The following is a 19,459-nucleotide window of genomic DNA, read 5'->3' as shown; positions in this document are numbered from 1 at the left end:
TGCTGCAACTATTATTCAATTAGTCGATCGACAAAAAAAAGCCAACAATTTTGAAAGTGAATAGTTTTGAGCCCTTTTTTTAAATGCCAAAATTCTCCAATTTCCAGCTTCGCAAATTTGAATATTTGCTATTTTCATGAGTATTTGACTATGGTTAACTGAATATATTTGGGTTGTTGACTGTTGGTGAGACAAAGCAAGACTTTTGAAAATGTCAACTTGGGCTTTAGGAAATTGTAATGGTCATTTTTCCGACATAAACCAAACGATTAATAGAGAAAATAATGAACAGATTTATCAATAATGAAATAAATTGCTACTATAAATTGCCTAAATCACTATGTTGTACAATATTGCAATATTAAATTCAAAGACTGTGATAGAAGATGTCATTAATATCAACCACCCTATATGCAAACGTCTACATAGCAAACATCTTGACAGGCCACCAAAATACAAAACAGACAGTTAAGATGATGTATTTAAAATACAATACAATACAATAAAAGAAAGCAAGCTCTGCCTCTCCAGTGCATATCTATTTATAGACATTGCAACAGCCACAGTCTGCATGCTGTGGACACTATTTTGAGGAGTTAACAGGTTAATTCCCTGCCAGTAATCAAGACAGGTCAAGCATAGCCATAACCTACACTGAATTGACAGTTATTAAGGATTTCTTCCTGATATTGAGCTGCAACACCTTTAGCAGAGCCCACAACTTATTATAATTTAATTGTTATGGACTTGTAAATCAATGACTTTTATCTGGATTCAGCTCATCAGTAGACTTTAGAGCCATTGACATACACATTGTACCAATATAAAAAAATGTAAAGAGCTCGCTAGCACTCATTATTTCTGTAAATCTCATATCACAGTGTGTTTAACACAATATCTAACTCACTCCACTGACAGACTCTCATTAACCGCTGTTATACACAATTAACACAGAGACAAGTAGATATACTACAATCACATTCACTGTTTAATATATGGAGGGAGCACAGTCTTAAATAAATTAAGTCGAGGAAAGATTATGGAGGAAATGGAGGTAAACCTTCTGTACAAGGAGTACTTTTAAATTTGAATGATCACAGGTGAACTACTACATGAGTTTACCTCTTTATAACAGCCTTGGACTACACATGACTCCCCCCTCTACTCCCCCCTCTGCCTGACTCATCCCACTCTTTCTGAGAAGCTGTAGAAATATGTGCCAATCTCAGAGAGATTACAAGCCACAGCCACACAGTGTAATGGCATGTTGGTGAAACCAATTACTATCACCACTGCTATCGACACATCCCAGCGCTCTACTTACATTTACACACAGCCATTTCCCACAGGCTATGCTCCTCTACTCCCCCAGGAACAAAGCTTTCATACAGTGTAAGTGTAAGTAAAAAATGTGCCTATCCCAGCCTTCATCAACACATAAACTGTAGATTCTTCACACTTTCTTTCCTTCATCAAACCTTCTCTTTTGGTGTAAACTCATGTTGCTGGACATGCAAGGCCGAGCATTGATTTCTGCCAAAATGTTTTCCTCTCGCCTTCCGAGTATCTCCCACCAGGGAGGAAAAATATTAACAAAGGAATGGAGAGAAAAATAACTTTTTACTCTCACTCTGAAAATGTTTTAATATTTCTTTCTTTCTCCAACTTCTTTCTCCATAATTCATATTCACTGGAATGTAGTATTGCATCATGATATAATGTGTAACAACCACAGCAGCATCAGGCATCCTGCTTTAGTCATATGTTCTAAGTGATGTGTCTTTTCTCAATGAGGAATAAACCTTTACTAGATTGTAATCTGCTCCCCTCTGTCTGGTCAATGCACTGATTTGTAACATATCCTCATATGTGTTTTAAATTGTCTTAATGTTTTGAACTGTAAATGATTACAAGTAGGGCTGCTGTGCAATAATTCAATGACAAGAAGACTAGAAGTCCACAGCCATGCTGGAGGCTCTGCGAGGCTATACAGTGTTCCTGTAACCTACATGCAACATGAATTTCATGGCAATCCACCCAATAGTTTTTAGATATTTCAGTCTGGACCAAAGTGGTGGACAGACCAATAACCTTTATCATCCATAGGGCCATGCCGCAAGTAAAGCTAGAATCTAACAAACTAAGTTTCTAAAGTTTATGTTTTATGCACCTTTATTGGTCTACTGCATAACAGTGAAACACCTTCATTACTTTGACATAAAATTAGTTGTTTTATTATTGTTGTACGCTTGTGGTTCCATCCACTGACATGTTTGCAGGCTGCTAACTCTGACTTTCCATAAAGATAACATGGTGAAGTACAGAATATGATTACATGCTGTAATTTGATTTCACTGTGGGTCATTTAAAAACTGCTCAGCTACATTATTTATAGCTCTTTCGTATGTACAAGCTGGCAATGACGCTGGTCATTAATGTTACTGATATAGATAATATGAGGCACATGTGGCCAGTTATTTCTTGTGTGTGTGTGTGTGTGTGTGTGTGTGTGTGTGTGTGTGCATTTGGATGCGTGACCATTTAATTCTGTCAGCAATAAATGTTGTGTTACCTCACACCATCACATCGCGATAAATATGAGACATGTCGTGGCTTGCTTTACTCTGACTCGTGATTCAGATGGCTGGCAGTCCTTCTCACAGTTGCAGTTACTGTACACTCCGTGCCCTGTTGCTACTGTATATTTTGTCACTTCATAAAGGGACAAACTTGGCATACTTTTGAAAGGTGTGTGGCGCCACTTCATAACAACTCTATAAGAGGTGGCACCAGTACTAAGATCAAACACATGCATGCACAGAAACCGAAAAAAATTAACCCGAGTGCTCCTCTGCCCCTATTTGGAGCAGGAGAGGTCATCCTCATTGAGGACAGCCGAGATGGAATCTTACATGATATACTGTGGCTTGGGATTATTTTGTTTACATGTTGAAACACAGGCTGATCTATAACTCTCTCCAAAAAGGGCAGGTGCTGAGTGGCTGAGGTCATCACACAGCAGGTGATAAACAAACACCCCTGGATATAAACGCACACACGTTCTCTGTTCTCTTGCCAAATGATAGCAAGCATATCTCATCTCTCTCATCCAAACACAGTTTCTCCTATTCTCTTTAAATGTTTTAGTCTCATTTATGTGGACACACACACATGCGGCTGCAAGCACGCACGCATGCACACACACACAGACACACAGACATTTAGGAGAGATGATAGTGTGAGTGAGATGGCGGGATGCTATATCAGTAGTGGGACGGGTATATATTCCTGGCTGGTGCTGATAAGCCAACTGATGCCTTGCCTTATTTAGTCAGTACTCACTGCTGACACGCTAGCTAAGTAGCACACACCGCATGCACTCTCACTGTATGTGTTTGTCTTGTGCTTGTGTGTGAGATGTTCCTGTGTGGAGAGAAGTGAGCTCTGATTAAGTGAATGCATATATATAGTGTGTGTGTGTGTGTGTGTGTGTGTGTGTGTGTGTGTGTGTGTGTGTGTGTGTGTGTGAGTGAGTGAGTGTGTGAGTGAGAGAGAGAGAGAGAGAGAGAGAGAGAGAGAGCACATGCAGTACACATAATGTTTTACAACTATCCTAATATGTACAGTTGCTAGCTTCCTATGTTGAGTGCAAACAAAGTATTGGATAATAGCATAATGGGAAACCAGTACAACCATTTCTTCAGTCCTTCAAAATATTCTGTACTTTCAGCCTGATTCCTCAATAAATTAAGCAAATTTAAATCTCAGCTGCAACACTGTACAAATAAACCACACATTACAACATTAAGTATAAGGTTTGAAAAGAACAAATCTCCTTCCTTCATTTGTGATCCTGAAACATATTTTAAGGATTCAAAATTATGTAATGACCTCTGTCATTTCATAATTATGGTTATAATTACAGTTAGTTTTCATCGTAACTATTATAGTTATGCAAATTATAATTAGCTGTAGTTGGATGTTATACTCCATCTAAAAACAGCGGTTTAGCTCTCTAAACATTTGGCACATGGACTTTAACCATTGCATACAAATGAAAAGGTTCTAAATAAAATGGTAACTGCAATAATATTTGTAAGCTTCTTCAATTTTTGCCTGCCCACCTATCAACCTTCAATCAGGTGAGCAAAAGTTATACTTATATCGGGTCACCATCAAAATCTATAAAACTTCTTAACCAATGTCCTATCTGTCCCATTTGCAAATGAGAAATTAATGGGAATCTATTCATGGGCGTGTCAGAAGGACAATCAAAACAGGACCAAAACCAGCCTCACTGGCAGAGGTAAAATGTGATGATGGTAAATGCTAAACACATGCTAAAAAATAAGCATTGTATAAATATCTTTCCTACTACAGAGGACATGGATATTAGGTGTTGGTTAACTTTTCACTAGAGCCTGCAGGACAAACAATGCTATCAAATGGATACACACCGTTGGCCTCCATGCACGTACTGGCTTACAGTAAGTTTGTTTTGGCACTTTTTTGAAATCATTCATAGCATTGTAGAGGCAGTGTTCTTAATCAACTTAACCTGAGAAAAAGAAGCAGAAAGAATCACTGTAGAAATATAAACTAATATATTTATTAAACTAATATTGTAGCTTTTGTAAGGTCATTTTAACACTACTCACACACTTAATTTCAAGACATCTGCTTTTAAGCGATAGCATAGGTCCATGTGTTTAGGTGTAAAAAAAGCCATTACAGTAGATTACACAGTGTATATACTGACACACAACTGAGCCACCAGGATACCTAAACTGCTGATCTGTAACAAAACGGCTTTGTGGGAAAAGCACCATGACACGGTAAACCGTTCAATGGCACAGTCACTTATCTCAGTTCACAGGCCTCTGACACACACACACACACACACACACACACACACACACACACACACACACACACACACACACAGAACGCTGTGTGTGTGTAGCTGTGTGTGTGTAGAAGTCCATTTTCCATAGATAAGGCTGACAACAGTGAATGGGAGTCACAGACACAGAACTCCACTCCACCTCATCACACTAGCTCTCTATCGATTGGCTGATCATGAGCATGAGGTCATCAGCTCCACCCCAGAGGCTGATGGGATAGCTCTTCTGTACAGTAATTCACAGGGGAGGGGTGGGTGTGCCCCCTCTGTGTCCTTTTTTTTTTTTTATTCTGCTCTTTTCATTTCTGTCCACTCCAGACTCCTCAGAAACCTCTTGCTCAGCAAAGTCGCTGAATCCCCCCCATCTTGTCCAATCACCATTTATCCCCTGGCTCTCTCATTTTCCCCTCCCCTCCCCTCCCTGTGAATCCACCGGGTACGCTCCACATAGAACTGGATCAATACGAGTGCATCTTTTGCCATGCACTGTATAATGAGACTTGCATAACCTGCTTACACACAACCGTCAGTCTGCCATGCTAGCAGTTTATAACACAAATGCAGTCTTAAAAAGATTTCAGTCAAGAGAACGGAAGAGCTTGTTTTGAGATTTCCAGCAGCACATGATGGAGTGGCACGTACCAGGCAGTAATTTGATCACTTAGTACAGTACAGGGGACTTTGTTTGCTGCAATAAACACTTTGTATCAGCTTGAATGCTTTCACTGTTGTTGCTTTAGCGCTATACACCAGGTCATGCGTTTCCTTCTTCTGTAAATTGTTACTCTAATGCACAGCCGAAGAGAAGATCAGATGGCTCTTTCCTTCAACACATTATCCATTTTTCTCTTTTTCCAGTGGGTTTATCGCAAACTCACTGGCCTTCGCTGACAGAGACACAGACTCACAATATCATGGGTCTTATCTGCAGAATAAACAGTATGCAGGAGTTTTAATATTAAGCATGTTAAATCCACCTTATATAATATTTATCTTATATCCTTGAAATCTGCCGAATAAAGGATTTATTCTCTATACTCTCCCCACTCAGCGAAAAGGAATTATTATATTTTGAAAGAATGCCTGGATATTTTAATAAAGCCTGCTATTCATAGAGTCTGTTATTACTGCATTTTCTGTAATGGCTGGGTTCAGCCCTGAGTCAAAATACTCTTATTCATTGTGTCCACAATATTGACTGTGTGGCTTTTTTTATTACCAGGTTAAAGAATAATAGCCATGCAATTTGATACTGATATATGATATTCATGGTGCCCAGAGGATGAATCCTAGACTTTTGTGATCCCATAAAGGTTCGATTATACTCCAGAACAGACACACACACACACACACACACACACACACACACACACACACACACACACACACACACAGACATCTGTATACACCACGGAGCAGTAGCTCTGTTTATATTATCCGCTTAGAAGACGTGTTCTGCGTGCGCAGTAGATCGCTACGCTACCACTTGTAGCGGAATGGCTGCACAGACATGTCTTAGTGGTCACAAAAAAATGCCGGTACGTGGACGTTGCATACATCCTCTGATGATGACATTTATATATCATACCGATCCTAGCTGACCCTCCTGCGTTTGTGGAAGCGGTCAGTATAATTTAGACTTAACTCTTATTGTAGTGCAATAGTGTTTTGATTTATGACCAAATACCAAATGTGTTTAGTGCTAATTAGGAAATGTTAACATGCTTACGTGCTAAACTAAAATGGTGAACACGATAAATATTTCACCTGCTAAACATCCGCATGTTAGTATTGTCACTGTGAACATTTATTAGCATGCTGACGGTAGCTCAAAACACCTAAGTACAGCCTCACAGAACAGCTACGGTGGCTATAAACTCTTAATTATATAAAATATAAAAAAGCTAATATCTGAAGTTTGTGAAGGTGTGCCCAGCAGAATAAAAACTGATTAATTGATTAAAGTTAAATTATGGTTCATCATGTTTCTCTTATTATTTGATTGACTGATTGTTTTGGTATGTGTGTGAGTATGATGTCCATTATCTTTGTGTTAAGTGTGTGTGTGTGTGTGTGTGTGTGTGTGTGTGTGTGTGTGTGTGTGTGTGTGAGTGAGACAATAAACATGTCTATGCTTTGTGTATTATAAATGGATGTTAATGTGTTTTCATGCTCGCAAATTCATGTGCAAGAAAAATAACCATGTGCGATTGCATAGAGACCTTCTCACAGCTTGTAGACATCCTCACAGTCTTAAATCTAATGATTCCTGATGCTATGAAACCAGAGGATGTCAAAGTGATGCTGCGTACACTGAACTGTGTCCCAGTAGGAGGGAGGCTTTAAATGAAAAGGTCACATTTCATCCACCTGTTAAAGAACAGATGCCATATCAGAGCAATACTTGGCAGGAGGAGCAGGTATCGTTATTGGGCACACGAGACGCACTTGGCACGGGTATGGCTATACTGCGCACACGCATGAACTCACAGGCACACAAATCTCTCTCTCACACACTTGCAGACCAAAACACACACACACACTCACACACACACACACACACACACACACACACACACACACACACACACACACACACACACACACACACACACACACACACGATGCCTGACCCCTCTCCCTGGGAATGAAAGATATGAGCAGAGAATAGAAACAAAACCTTTTCCAGGGATGATCACACCAGCTACACAAAAGCCTTGACTGTTGATGATGCATAAAGGTCGGAGCTGTTGTCATGGGACTCCACTTACACAAGACTGCGCCTTCAATCGGACCAAGAGACATTTGTCAAACAGACCACTGTTTTGATTCTTCAATGTCTTTCTTGTGTTTACACAGTACACACCCACATGCACATACAGAAGCATGAATGAACACAAACACACACACACACACACACACACACACACACACACACACACACACACACACACACACACACACACGCATAAACACAGTACCTGGAAGCTGCTATTTCCACTTTACTCCTGGCGATGGCTGCAGCCCTCTGTGCTGCCTCCACAGCCCGATCCACCTTCTCTTTGGTTTTGGGGTTCTTAAGAGGAATCAACTGCTTCCTTATTCCACGCACCAGCACGTTATTTTTGTACTTCCCTTCTTCTTTGGTGCCATCTGGGAAAACTGTGCACCCGTAACCATGGCGCTTGTTGTTAAGCCATTCTCCTTCGTACTTCATCCCGTTGGATCTCTCTGAAACACCAAATCCATTGCGCTTGTCGTTCTTCCACTCGCCCATGTAGGTCTCGGTCGTGGTAGCATCCACATGGTCCTCTAGAGGTAGGTCCTCATCTGGCAGCTCGCCATCACCGATGGATATAGTAGAGTTGGCATCGCTGGAGCTGATGCGGCTCATGGCAGCATCACTGCGTGCAGAGCTGCGCTTGCTGGAGATTGAGGTCCGAGAGTCTGACTTGCGCAACTGCCGGAGGCTGCCAAAGAGTGAGCCCCGGCGGAACAGGCCCTTCTTCTTGCCAGTGACAACCTCGCTGTCTGAGTGGAAGTTAAGGACGAAGCCGCCACGACTGCCTGTCGGAGTGTCTGCAGGGGAGGAGAGGTCCTGGAGCACTGTGCCGTTGCTCTGCTCAGAGCGCAGTGAGGCCAGAGATGTGCGGAGAGGAGAGCGGATAACGGTGGCCATGCCATAGGGAACACTCTGACGTACGCCGTAGCCATGTCGCATCCCACCCATCCACTGGCCCTGATAGGTACCTGAGGAACCAGCAGACATGGGTCAGTGAATCAGATTAGTCACAACTACTGTATACATCAGATCCTAGTGGTTTCCAAACGTATCTTGAGGCAACCTCAGGTTCATCTTCTAACCCCCTTATGGAGGGTTCTGACCCCCCATGTTGGGAACCACTGCTGAATAGGATGAAACAATGCAACACAATATTTAAAAAGCCATACGAGTGTTTCCTTCAGATACAAATGCAAAAATGGCATGGCACTTTGAACATAATTTAGTGTTACTCCATTTTACAGACTTTAATTGGAAATACAGTATTTGCCAGGTAAGTACAGGAAAGAAGAATTTAATAGAAGCTATAGTATTTTTTATTTTTTACATGCTCAGAATGTTTACTATTTTGGCAAATTAAATTAGGCCTTACTCTGTGAGAAACTCTCTCAATTACCCATCAATTCCAAGAAGAGCATCAGCTGGTATAACAAAGCACAATCAGAAGTTGTCTCACAATGATTTTAACAAGCAAAGCTGCTTCTGTGAGTTTGCTTGTGTGTGTACAGTCCGTTTGTCTCATCAGGCCCACTTCCAAAAAAGGGGCTGCCTTTTATCTGAAGCAATTGAAATACGGTACAAGCTCAGGAAATATGTGCAGCATTTCCATAAACTATTTGAGAAAACAATTTAAAGTGCTCCTCTAGATGAGTCCTTAAGGGGAGTGTTTGCACCAACACTGATGATAACAGCAGATTATGTTTGTCTGTAAAGCTCAACCTATTTTGAGAATGCTTTTAAGTAAAACCAGGGTAACATTTACTTCACAGTTACAGTGATTTTGGATTTATTTTTGGTACTTGGGGTCACAGTTACAAGAAGGTTTATATATTTCCTCTGCATTTTGCTGGCCAGATATTCTCTATATCAGCACTAAATTCTTGAAACAGCATTGTATATGGGAGCGCAGAGGAGCCTTGCTGTATGGGGTGCAGAGTATGTCAGCTAATGAAATGTTTTCTCTCCTTCCCCTCAGATCTGGGACTGTAAGCATAACTAACTCAATCTCAGAGATTTGATTAAGGTACTGATACTGATGATCATTTGGGATGAATGTGAATCACTCAGCCAGGAGCCTATTTTCAGGCGGCCAATAACTCCCCCACTGACAGTAGGCGCATTCACCACCTTCCGTTTGTCTCTGACGACAGGGAATTTATATGAGTCACATAATGAGAGGAATACTTCATTAATCCTGATTGGTGCTGCTGAGCCCAATGAGCATGTGCTGTCCTACTGTAGCTTCTTCAGGGCATCATATTACAATTTGGATCATAATAAGAAAGGCATGTAAAGCTAGCACTCGATTTTCATTGACAAATACAAATAAATAAGCCATAATGGTCAGATTCTAACAGAAAATGATATACCAGCCCGGGCAGGAATTTAGATGGATAAACAGTGTGAGATTAACAGGCTGGCTCTGTGCTGCAGTTCAAATGAGTGACCCTGCAGATCAAGTTATCAGGATGTAGCAGGGTCAGACAGCCAGATGTTCTGTAGATCCTCTAGGATCAGTTGGTTTCCCAAGCCCAGCCCTCTGTATCCATCATATGTGAGGCATTTATTCTGCACCATAAAGCTTCCTTTAGTGGAGATGATGCTCACAAATCACCCAACAACTTGGATGTTTTATAACCAGAAAGTAACGCCTGTACAAAGCTCTTGTGTTTGTAGGCCTATCAGGATTTTTCTTTCCTGATCACACAGGTTTCTAGACAATCTGTGAACACACCACTGATTAGTCAGCTCAAAGCTCTAAGAGAGGCTCAGACTGACCTATCACTTTCAGCCAAAGTCCAAGATTGTGTCCTGTGTATGACATGGATATATTTGTGTATTTTCAACAATGTGGGAAATGTTATAGAAATGAGAAAATGCATCCAATGTGTAAAAACATTTTCACTGTAGTTTTTAAACACGTATCAGTGTCTTGGTACTTGCAGACTGGCTTAACTGCTATTAAAAGTAACACTTTTTAATACATTAAGTTCATTTTCAGAGGAAACACTTTAAGATGTGTGTTATTGCAGTTAACTTTGAAAACGAAAGAGGAGTAGGTGACTGTCTGGCTATAATTGGCTCCAAACAGACTGATTTGCTCTGATTTCCAAACTCCTTCAAGCCGGGGAATGGTGCCACTGAGCTGGCAACAGGAGTCACTCTCCTCCCACTGTCATATGAGGAGCAACCGGTAGTTGCCAAATGAGATGTGCATTGGAATAAGAGAGGAATCATTATCTTAAACTGTATTCAGCAAGTAAACATTACAAGGGTGATAAATCATAGTTTTTTTGGCGGGGTAAATGATGATACGCTTGACCACGGTGCGCATTGCGCAATATCAGCTTTAACTCAGATCATATCAGATGGAGATTCATGCGCTGATGTATTTCCATTAGCCTCCCTCAGTTTGAGTCTGAGCATCATCCCACACACACACACACACACACACACACACACACACACACACACACACACACACACACACACACACACACACACACACAGGCTACATAACATCAGCAGTCACAGCCGTTAAACGAAACGCAGGTTAAACAAACATTGGGCCATATTTATAAGACAGGGTTTCTCACCGCCATCGCCATAGGTTTCGATCCCATATCCATCCTGCAGCCCGTTGCTCCAGGTACCGTCGTATCTAGCAGGTGTGTTGTGGCTTTGCCGGATACCGTACCGACCCTTAAAACCGTGACTCCACTCTCCGCGGTACAACCACTTCCCTTTATTCTCCACACCGAGCCCATGCCGCTTCCCCTGGGACCAGTAGCCCTTGTAGGTATTCCCGCTGGGCCAGGTGTACACTCCTACTATCTCAAAGCCGTGCGACCAGGACCCGGCGTACTCGCCCTGGCCCTTGGGTCCGGTGCAGATGCCATGTCCGTGGGCTTTGCCATCCTCCCACCCCCCGCAGTAAGTGCCACCGTCGTCGAAGTCAAACCTTCCGCCCGTCATTCAGATATAGGCTGGAAATAAAGCAGATCGTGCGCTGCTGCAGACTCAGGCGTCTCCAGGACCGTGGTTGGGGGATCCAGGACCGGTGGTGTAATGAAAGGATGAGCTAACAAGATGATGACTACAGGAACAAAAAATAGCAGGTTGAGGATAGTAGACTGGTACTTCCAGACACTGACATGCAATACAAAAGGTATGCGTAACGGAAAGTGTAAATGTATGAATGGTGGGCGTCATTTACCGGAGGCGCACGCCGGGTTCTCCGTTGTGTGTTCCTCGTCTCCCCCCTCTCACCCACTGATCACAGAGGGAGAGAGAGAGAGGCGTCGAGTTCTTGCTGAGGAAAGACACTGGGCCAATCGCAACGTCACGCCACAGGGACCTCCCACTCTCCCCTCTCTCTCCCCATCGGTGAAACGCCTAGCCCTAACGCCCCCCCCCCCCAGAATGAGGCACCTCTATGCCAAACCCCGCTGAAAGACGCGCCTCACTTTACACAGGTCTGAAGTCCCACATTGCAATTTCCCATAATACCCACAGACTTATAGTATTTGTCTGTGATTATCAATAGCGAGTTTATGATTATACTTTGTTTCTCTTATCGCCATAGTTACACAATAATATGTATACGGCCTATTTTGTGAGGCGCTAATATAGGCTATATGTGTGTGTGTATACTAAGAAATTATATATACTGTAGCTATGTATTACAGCTCTATTAAGTTTTAGAGATGATTTGTATAATAGCTACATTACTGGTTGATTATATGCTTTATTTTTCTCTTTTTTTCATAGTGTCTTATTACCGCTATGATAGCTAAAAGTGAGTGGGTGCAAAACGGGTTTTTAATCATGATTGCAAAGTCTCAAAAATGACACCATAGGTGTATAAGAAAAATCTTAAACATTTTAGTCACCACATTAGTCAGTGACATAATTTAGTCCATGAATCAGGTAGGCCATTCCCTCTCTAAAATATACATACAATTAAGGAAATATAGCCTAAGTATCACCTTACGTGACACCAATGGCCTTTAATATGACCACTTTTTGCACCAGGGCTACACCAGGACTGACCAAAAACAGCTTGTGTACCAGCAGTAGCTTACACATTGAATGAATAGATAACAGCGACCTCTGCTGTCCAAATGCACGTATTGCATAGCGGAGAATAGTGTTGAGTTGGTTGTGAAAAGCGTAGTCATGTCTAAATCTTGTAGTCTTTATTTCTTACATTGTGAATGTTTAGACATACTTACGTTTAAAACATTGTATTGATTGGTAATAATGCATCTAGGCATATGAAACGGTAGTTTACTGTAGCTTACTGCTACTACTGGAACTATTTGCAACAACAACAACAACGACGACAACGAGAAGACGTAGATGAAGATGAAGAAAAATGTCTTGTGTGTAGACTACCGCAAAATAAGTTTGCATTTACAGTTAACAGTTTGTTCGCAATTCTATCAAAATTAAGAAGCGGATTAATATACCTCTCCGGGCCAGTAGGCGGTGCATTTTGTTGACTGTGATATGGTGTGCTGCCCTCACTTGTCCCCTAACATAGCCTACCAACAGATAAAATGGCGTCCGAAAACAGCCCTGATTTCCAAGATGAGAAAACAGCTTTTATAGAGAAGGACCCAGAACAAGATGTGCATCAGGAATGTGATACAGTCGCAAAACAAAGCGAATCTAAATTAACGCTTTATCACTGGACGCAGTCGTTCAATTCTCAGAAGGTGAGCGTCTTTACGTTTCAGCACCACAGTTCAGTGGACAGCTCCTCGCCAGAGGTTTGAATAGATCTCTAGTCAAATCTTTCTGGTGTTATGTTTTTCAGGAAGACAGTAGATATTTAGACATCCTAGTTACCATGTGGACACTGCCATTACTTCTGTTGATCAAATCTGTCTCGCCTCAAAGAAGAACCATACAGTATGCAGTACAATACTTTATTGCAAAAAAATATTATCCGTTTAGCCTTATTTCTGGTCACAACTGAATGAAAATCTGGAAATTAAAAGTGTCATTTAGGATCCTTCATCTATATTATCCATCCAAAATGTTCCCCTTATTATGAACATGTACTGTTTGGTTATATTAATTATTCTTCTTTTAAATGAGTAGCCTACTATATTTTTTCATTTAATTTAACTTCTAGGAAAAACATTTAGAAATCTAAGTACTTTAATCAGCATCATTCTTAGTCTTTAAAAGTGATTCTAAAAAGTACATTAAAACAACAAGAGATCTTGTAAAACACTACATTTATGCACTTTATTTGATATATATTTTTGATATTCCTGTCTGTTGGGCTGTCACAGTGATAGCTGTGTTTGTTGTTACATTTGTTGAATTGTTAAAATCTGTTAAAATGAAAATTTGTTAAGCTGACAATGCAGTTGGAATGTAGCCTAACCTTTTTTTTTATTGTGATGAGATTAAATGGGACTACATTTCCTATTGGCTGTTTGGGGGGGGGGGGGTCTTTGCCACAAAAACCTAGTCCAGGTTAAGGTGGCAGTCATTGTATTGTGAACTGGTTGGCTGTGATCTCTAGTTAACAAAAAAGTGTAGAAATAAGTAAACTATGATGCCAGATGTTTTTTGATCAGGAGACAAAAACAGATGAAACTATTTATAGTTTCACAGATATAAGAACTATTTGTTGTTTCGCAGGTGCGTCTGGCCATAGCAGAGAAAGGTTTGCACTGTGAGGAGTATGATGTGAGCTTACCGCTCAGTGAACACAACGAGCCCTGGTTCATGCATCTGAACCCCACTGGTGAGGTGCCAGTACTAATCCACAATGAAAACATTATCTGTGACCCAACACAGATCATGGAATACCTGGAGCAGAATTTTAATGGTGAGACTGAATAAAGACTCTGTGGTAACTGTTTTAATACACTATAGAAGGGCTGGATAGGTTCAAGGTGGGCTCCATTCAACTGAGTTTCCTACTTGTTTTCTTACATAGTTTTCCTCTTTTCTTTTTTTTTGAATCTTTGATTTGAAATGAAATACTGTTTTTGTTTTATTTTGTCGTACATTTCATATTGTGCATTTGTTGATTTTTCAATCATTCATCCAAACTTTATTTTTTATTTTCCATTTTCCTTTGGTTTGCACTGATCCATAATAGCTTTGTTCTGAGAGTCTCATCTAGTCACCTTTAAAGGAGAGGGAATCTGGTAAGCATGGCATTATTTAAGCTAATTAAAAATACCTACTGTTATATAATTAAACGTCAAAATTGCATTACTTTTCTTAACCTTGTGTATTCTCCTCCAGGCAAGCTTACGGTGTACAAAACCACTTTGATTCCCTTCTGAGAAAGGTTTTAAGGAAAAAAAGTGAGCCCTTATACCATTGCTCCTTTGTTTTCATGGTTGGTTTGTCTCTAGAGAGCACTCCCAAGCTGATCCCTGAAGAGGGCAGTACATACTATCACAGAGTGCAGCACTACAGAGAGCTGCTGGACTCACTACAGATGGATGCCTACACCCATGGCTGCATCCTCCATCCTGAGATCACAGTGGACTCCCACATACCAGCGTATGCTGCCACATGTATACGAAGTAAGACACACTGAGATGCACTTGGGTAGTTTTATACAGCTTTGTCCCTACATTATTTGTGCACAAACACATAACAGTGTTCCCTTCCACTTTGCCAAATTCACCAAGGACTAGATAAGATCCATTGTTGTTGCCAATAGAACAGCTATACAGTATATACACTCATACAGCTCAACCTACTCAAATGTTACATTTTTCTTCTTCCTTCTTCCTTCTTGTCTGTATGCTTTATATTTCCGGTAATGTGAAACTGTCGGTTTATGAGAGGCAGGTGTGGCATGATGACAGGAAATAAAGTGATAAAGAGATAAAGTGGATATAGCACAGAGACACAGTGAAACAATCTGATATTATCATAGTAGACTTTTTAATAAGAAATATTTCCACATCAAAAGTTTTGTACTAATGGAAATCGCAGTATAATTCATTGTCTCTAACATGATGCTGTGTTTTTGTGTGACAGCACAGATCGGAAACACACAGTCTGAGCTAAAGAAACTGGCAGAGCAGAACCCAGAGCTTAAAGATGCCTATATAGCAAAACAGAGGCGCTTGAAAGTAAGTTATTGAAGTTAGTAGAGTGCCAAGTAAGCAAAACTGCTGTTTTTTGTGATTTATACTGACTGGACCTTGACACTTGTACCCTCCAAGAACCATTCTGCCCTACAGAGCCAAAACGCAGCAACCATATACAGTAACTATATTATACAGACTGTATAAAATAGGTCTAAATCAAATGAGGATGGAATCAGCTAACAGATAGCTAACGCAAGAGCATAAACTAGCCAGCCAGTCAGATACAGAAGACGAGTATTTTTTTCCCCAGTGCTAGCCAATCAGAGGGAGAGTAGGGCAGGTCATGCCTTCATCATGCCTTCGCCATCCTAGGAAGAAAATTTGACATGCATTAGCCTCTGCTAGCCTTAGCAAAAGCGAAAATACTAAATTACTTACTTATTTTCCTTCAGATAAGCGGTTATGTGTAATAGAAAATTATCCATTTTGATAGTCAACATCTTGACAATTCAGTTGTTATTCCTAAAAACTAAATGAGACAGTAGCTAAATCTAGTCATGATGTCACAAAGTAGCTGTAACTGCCAACTCAGTTTTTGACTCTAATGGTGTTGCTAAGCTACCCTTAAATCACGCATTTAAATGTAGGCTATTAATTGTAAATTCATGTATTATATTGCTTTCAATACTATTAATAGTTGATAGACCAACCAACACATTTAAATAACCAAAATAAAGTTTATTTTCTTGAACAAACTACAGCTGAAAGAACACATTTTGTTTGTAGATGCAGCTGAGTGCAGTATATGCATTTTTTGGGAATTATGTAGGTTTTAGGGCAATGATTGGCAAAATGATTGGCCTAAAAAGGCATAAAATAAAAGCACGATAACCTTTCTATGTGTTGGGCAGTTTGGCAGCCAGCCTGAACATTTTAAACCCTTATTTTGCATTGTTTTCTATCTACAATGTAACGGAAGTAAATGTGCACTAATGCCTTTCTATATTAAAATGGTTCTGCAGTCCAAGTTGTATGACCATGACAACATGAAGTACCTGAAGAAGCTTCTGGATGAACTGGAGAGTGTGATGGACCAGGTCGAGACAGAGCTACAGAGGAGGGTGGAAGAAACACCAGGTACACAGCCACACAAGCTTGTTACTTAGTAACCACTTCACAAACACACAATAAAAGACACAATCACATTTTTATGACTGTAATAATATTAACATACATGCCAGTGGTGGCATTTGAAACGCGGAAGTAGCATTTTGGATGTCATGTTATCAGTTGCTTTTACTTACTCCTTGTCTTCTCTTCACTCGTAGAAGAAGGCAGTCAGTCCTGGCTGTGTGGGGAGTTCTTCAGCATGGCCGACGTCTCTCTGGCAGTCACCTTACACCGCCTCAAGTTCCTCGGCCTCTCTCGCCGCTTCTGGGGCAACGGTAACCGTGTGAACCTGGAGACATACTATGAGCGTGTGGTGGAGCGCCCGGCCTTTAGGAGAGTGCTGGGCCATGTCAACAACATCCTGATCTCCGCTGTCCTTCCTGTGGCGTTTCGCGTGGCCAAGAAGAATGCACCGGTTATTCTTGGCACCACTCTATTGATAGGCATTCTAGGAGGAGCTACATACTTTGCTTTTCTTTACATGAAGAGGAGGCTGACTGTCGTCATCTAAGGGAGTCAACAAATGTTTGAGTTGCTTAGGGACTGGGAGGTAGATAAACGCAGAAAAATATGACATGTGTCGCCTACATCATAATTTAAAATGTGTAAAGTTAAAGTACATAGAGGGATTTGATCATTTGGCAGACATTAATACTATGTTATTCAAACAAACCTTAATTGTCTTGTTTTCTGTGCTGCTGGTTTTACATGTTTTTACCATTTCTTATAAATCACATACCTTGTGTGGCTTTGTAGCTTTACATATTAAGAGTCAGCTTCCAAACAGCATTGTATTCACAAGCTATGCTATGGAAGCAAGTATGAATGGCAGGTATTAGATGTCAAAAGATGAAAAAAATGAAAGTTGCCTGACGGTTTTACGGTCCATATAATAAAAAAAAGATGAGATAGAACTCGATTTATCCCAAGGGAAATTGTTGTGCAACAGTTGAAGAAAAAAGAATGAAAGAGAGCAAATATATTAGTAATAAAATATATAAAACATATATTAAAAAAAATTATTAATTAATTAAAAATATAGCACATGAATGTAACATTCCTCTTAAAAAAATGAAAATACATGTCCAAAAACTTGGTCTTTTGACACAAATATACCGTACAAGTGGATTATCATACTGTACTGTAATGTGTCAGTACTAGCATAAGGCATAGCTGATTTATAGTAAATGCATGGTCAGACATCTTCATGTGAACCTAAATTACTATTAAGAGCCTAATGTGTGCTTTGTCGTTTATTATTTTATTGTCGTCCATATTTGCATGTTAGAAATTTAAAATACTGCACTAAAAGTCCACTGCTGCTTTCTGTGACCAAGTCTGCCAACATTTAACAAACTGATCAGCCCATCGAAACATGCGTCTACAGTTAACAAAGGCTCTGTAGGAACTTCCTGTTATCACACATGCACTCATGTTTAACCGTATGATTGCTGGATAATGGTTTGAAATATTCTTTATGTAACAATAGCGGAATGGATGCTTTTCAAATCTCATTTATATCTTCTTTAGACAGTTATATTCAACATCTGTGTGAAATTAAACTGCTTCCAAACAATCTGCTGGGTTTCCTGTCAATCAAATGTAATTGAGAATGGCATTACAAATTCACAACTCGGCATAATTTAACATCATATATCATAAAAGTTGTAAATGCTTAGGATTTCACACGGAAACCTCTAAAGACTATTCATCACCTTCCCCAGGGTCTGGATGTAAATCAACATCTTCTGTAATTTGTTTGGCCAGTCAGAACCACCAAGCCAACACTGACATTGAACATACGCTCAGCTTTGACTTAAACTCCTTCTCATTCGAGCTCAGCCTCACACAACACAGACACATGCTAGACCTTTCAACAAAGTGTGGCCTTTGTTTTCAGTGTCCAGTGGGCTGGCTAGTGTAGCTGTCAAAGAAATGCCTCATATGTGTTGAAGCCACATGTGAGTCAAGCTGTCAAAGCAACAGTTTTGGAAAAGCATACCCCTGCAAATGGCAACCAAAATGACATCATTTTTTGCTACAGGATTATGTCACATAGGTGTCATTTTAAAGGATAAGATTCAAAGTCATAAAGTAAAAAATTCTAAAAGATTTCTATTGCATTTCAGAGACAAAGGTCACTAAATTTGTCTCTAAAATGCAATAGAAATGTCATTGTGTTTTTGTGCCTAAATTAGACTTATCCATGCCTTTGGAAAAAGTACCAGCTTACATATATCTACAGATCATTCACTGAAGACTTGATCTGTGGTGTAAATTCACAGACATTCTAAAAGAAATTCAAAAGACAACATTTAGTGAAACAATACGTTAATATGTGGCCAACCTACTAAAAGACATATTAGGTTTATTGCAAGACACAATAGCTGTGTGTTAAGCAATTATCGAGATTAATAGTTATCATTGACATTACACAATGTATCATTTTAAATAGGAAATTAAACCTAATTCTGCTACTGCCATTAAATGAAAGCTCGGAAAATGCATTTTTCTGATGAATATAAA

General features: G+C 40.2%; 2 protein-coding genes and 1 long non-coding RNA gene across 5 annotated transcripts in view; 1 reads left to right on the top strand and 2 right to left on the bottom strand.

Annotated features, from left to right (window-relative positions):
- jph1a (junctophilin 1a) overlaps nt 1-11,995 on the bottom strand; it is a 29,486-nt gene extending 17,491 nt beyond the window's left edge. For both annotated transcript variants that reach the window (XM_078280856.1, XM_078280858.1), the window contains exons 1-3: nt 11,902-11,995; nt 11,282-11,781; nt 7,885-8,653 (exon numbers count right to left, since the gene is read on the bottom strand). In XM_078280856.1, the coding sequence (XP_078136982.1) occupies nt 7,885-8,653; nt 11,282-11,660 (1,148 nt within the window). In that variant the 5' untranslated portion in view covers nt 11,661-11,781; nt 11,902-11,995. The remainder of the gene's footprint in view (nt 1-7,884; nt 8,654-11,281; nt 11,782-11,901) is intronic.
- Nucleotides 11,996-13,246: 1,251 nt separating this feature from the next.
- On the top strand, nt 13,247-17,743 carry gdap1 (ganglioside induced differentiation associated protein 1). 2 transcript variants are annotated; one of them, XM_078280745.1, is made up of 6 exons: nt 13,247-13,405; nt 14,346-14,535; nt 15,074-15,247; nt 15,711-15,805; nt 16,786-16,900; nt 17,092-17,743. In XM_078280745.1, the coding sequence occupies exons 1-6, from the start codon at nt 13,247-13,249 to the stop codon at nt 17,442-17,444; spliced, it is 1,086 nt and encodes a 361-aa protein (XP_078136871.1). In that variant the 3' UTR covers nt 17,445-17,743. The 2 variants fall into 2 exon arrangements, with proteins under 2 accessions (XP_078136871.1, XP_078136872.1); XM_078280746.1 differs by lacking the exons at nt 13,247-13,405; nt 15,074-15,247 and having other exon boundaries at nt 14,418-14,535.
- LOC144537216 (uncharacterized) lies at nt 15,723-17,352 on the bottom strand. The gene is made up of 3 exons (XR_013503831.1): nt 17,068-17,352; nt 16,819-16,872; nt 15,723-16,131 (listed from the first exon to the last, which is right to left on the bottom strand). It is a non-coding gene; the product is annotated as an uncharacterized LOC144537216 (long non-coding RNA).
- Nucleotides 17,744-19,459: the final 1,716 nt, after the last annotated feature.

The sequence above is a fragment of the Sander vitreus genome, chromosome 22, assembly GCF_031162955.1.
Source record: "Sander vitreus isolate 19-12246 chromosome 22, sanVit1, whole genome shotgun sequence".
NCBI classification, from domain to species: Eukaryota; Metazoa; Chordata; class Actinopteri; order Perciformes; family Percidae; genus Sander; species Sander vitreus.
Note: the sequence above shows the minus strand (reverse complement) of the source record. Positions and strands in the feature narration are given on the sequence as shown.

Bases quoted from the DNA above. Each gene is read 5' to 3' on its own strand.
- gdap1 (XM_078280745.1), top strand. From the start codon at position 13,247: ATGGCGTCCGAAAACAGCCCTGATTTCCAAGATGAGAAAACAGCTTTT. The intron at 13,406-14,345 runs GTGAGCGTCTTT...GTTGTTTCGCAG, and splicing joins AGTCGTTCAATTCTCAGAAG to GTGCGTCTGGCCATAGCAGA. The intron at 16,901-17,091 runs GTACACAGCCAC...CTTCACTCGTAG, and splicing joins GAGGGTGGAAGAAACACCAG to AAGAAGGCAGTCAGTCCTGG.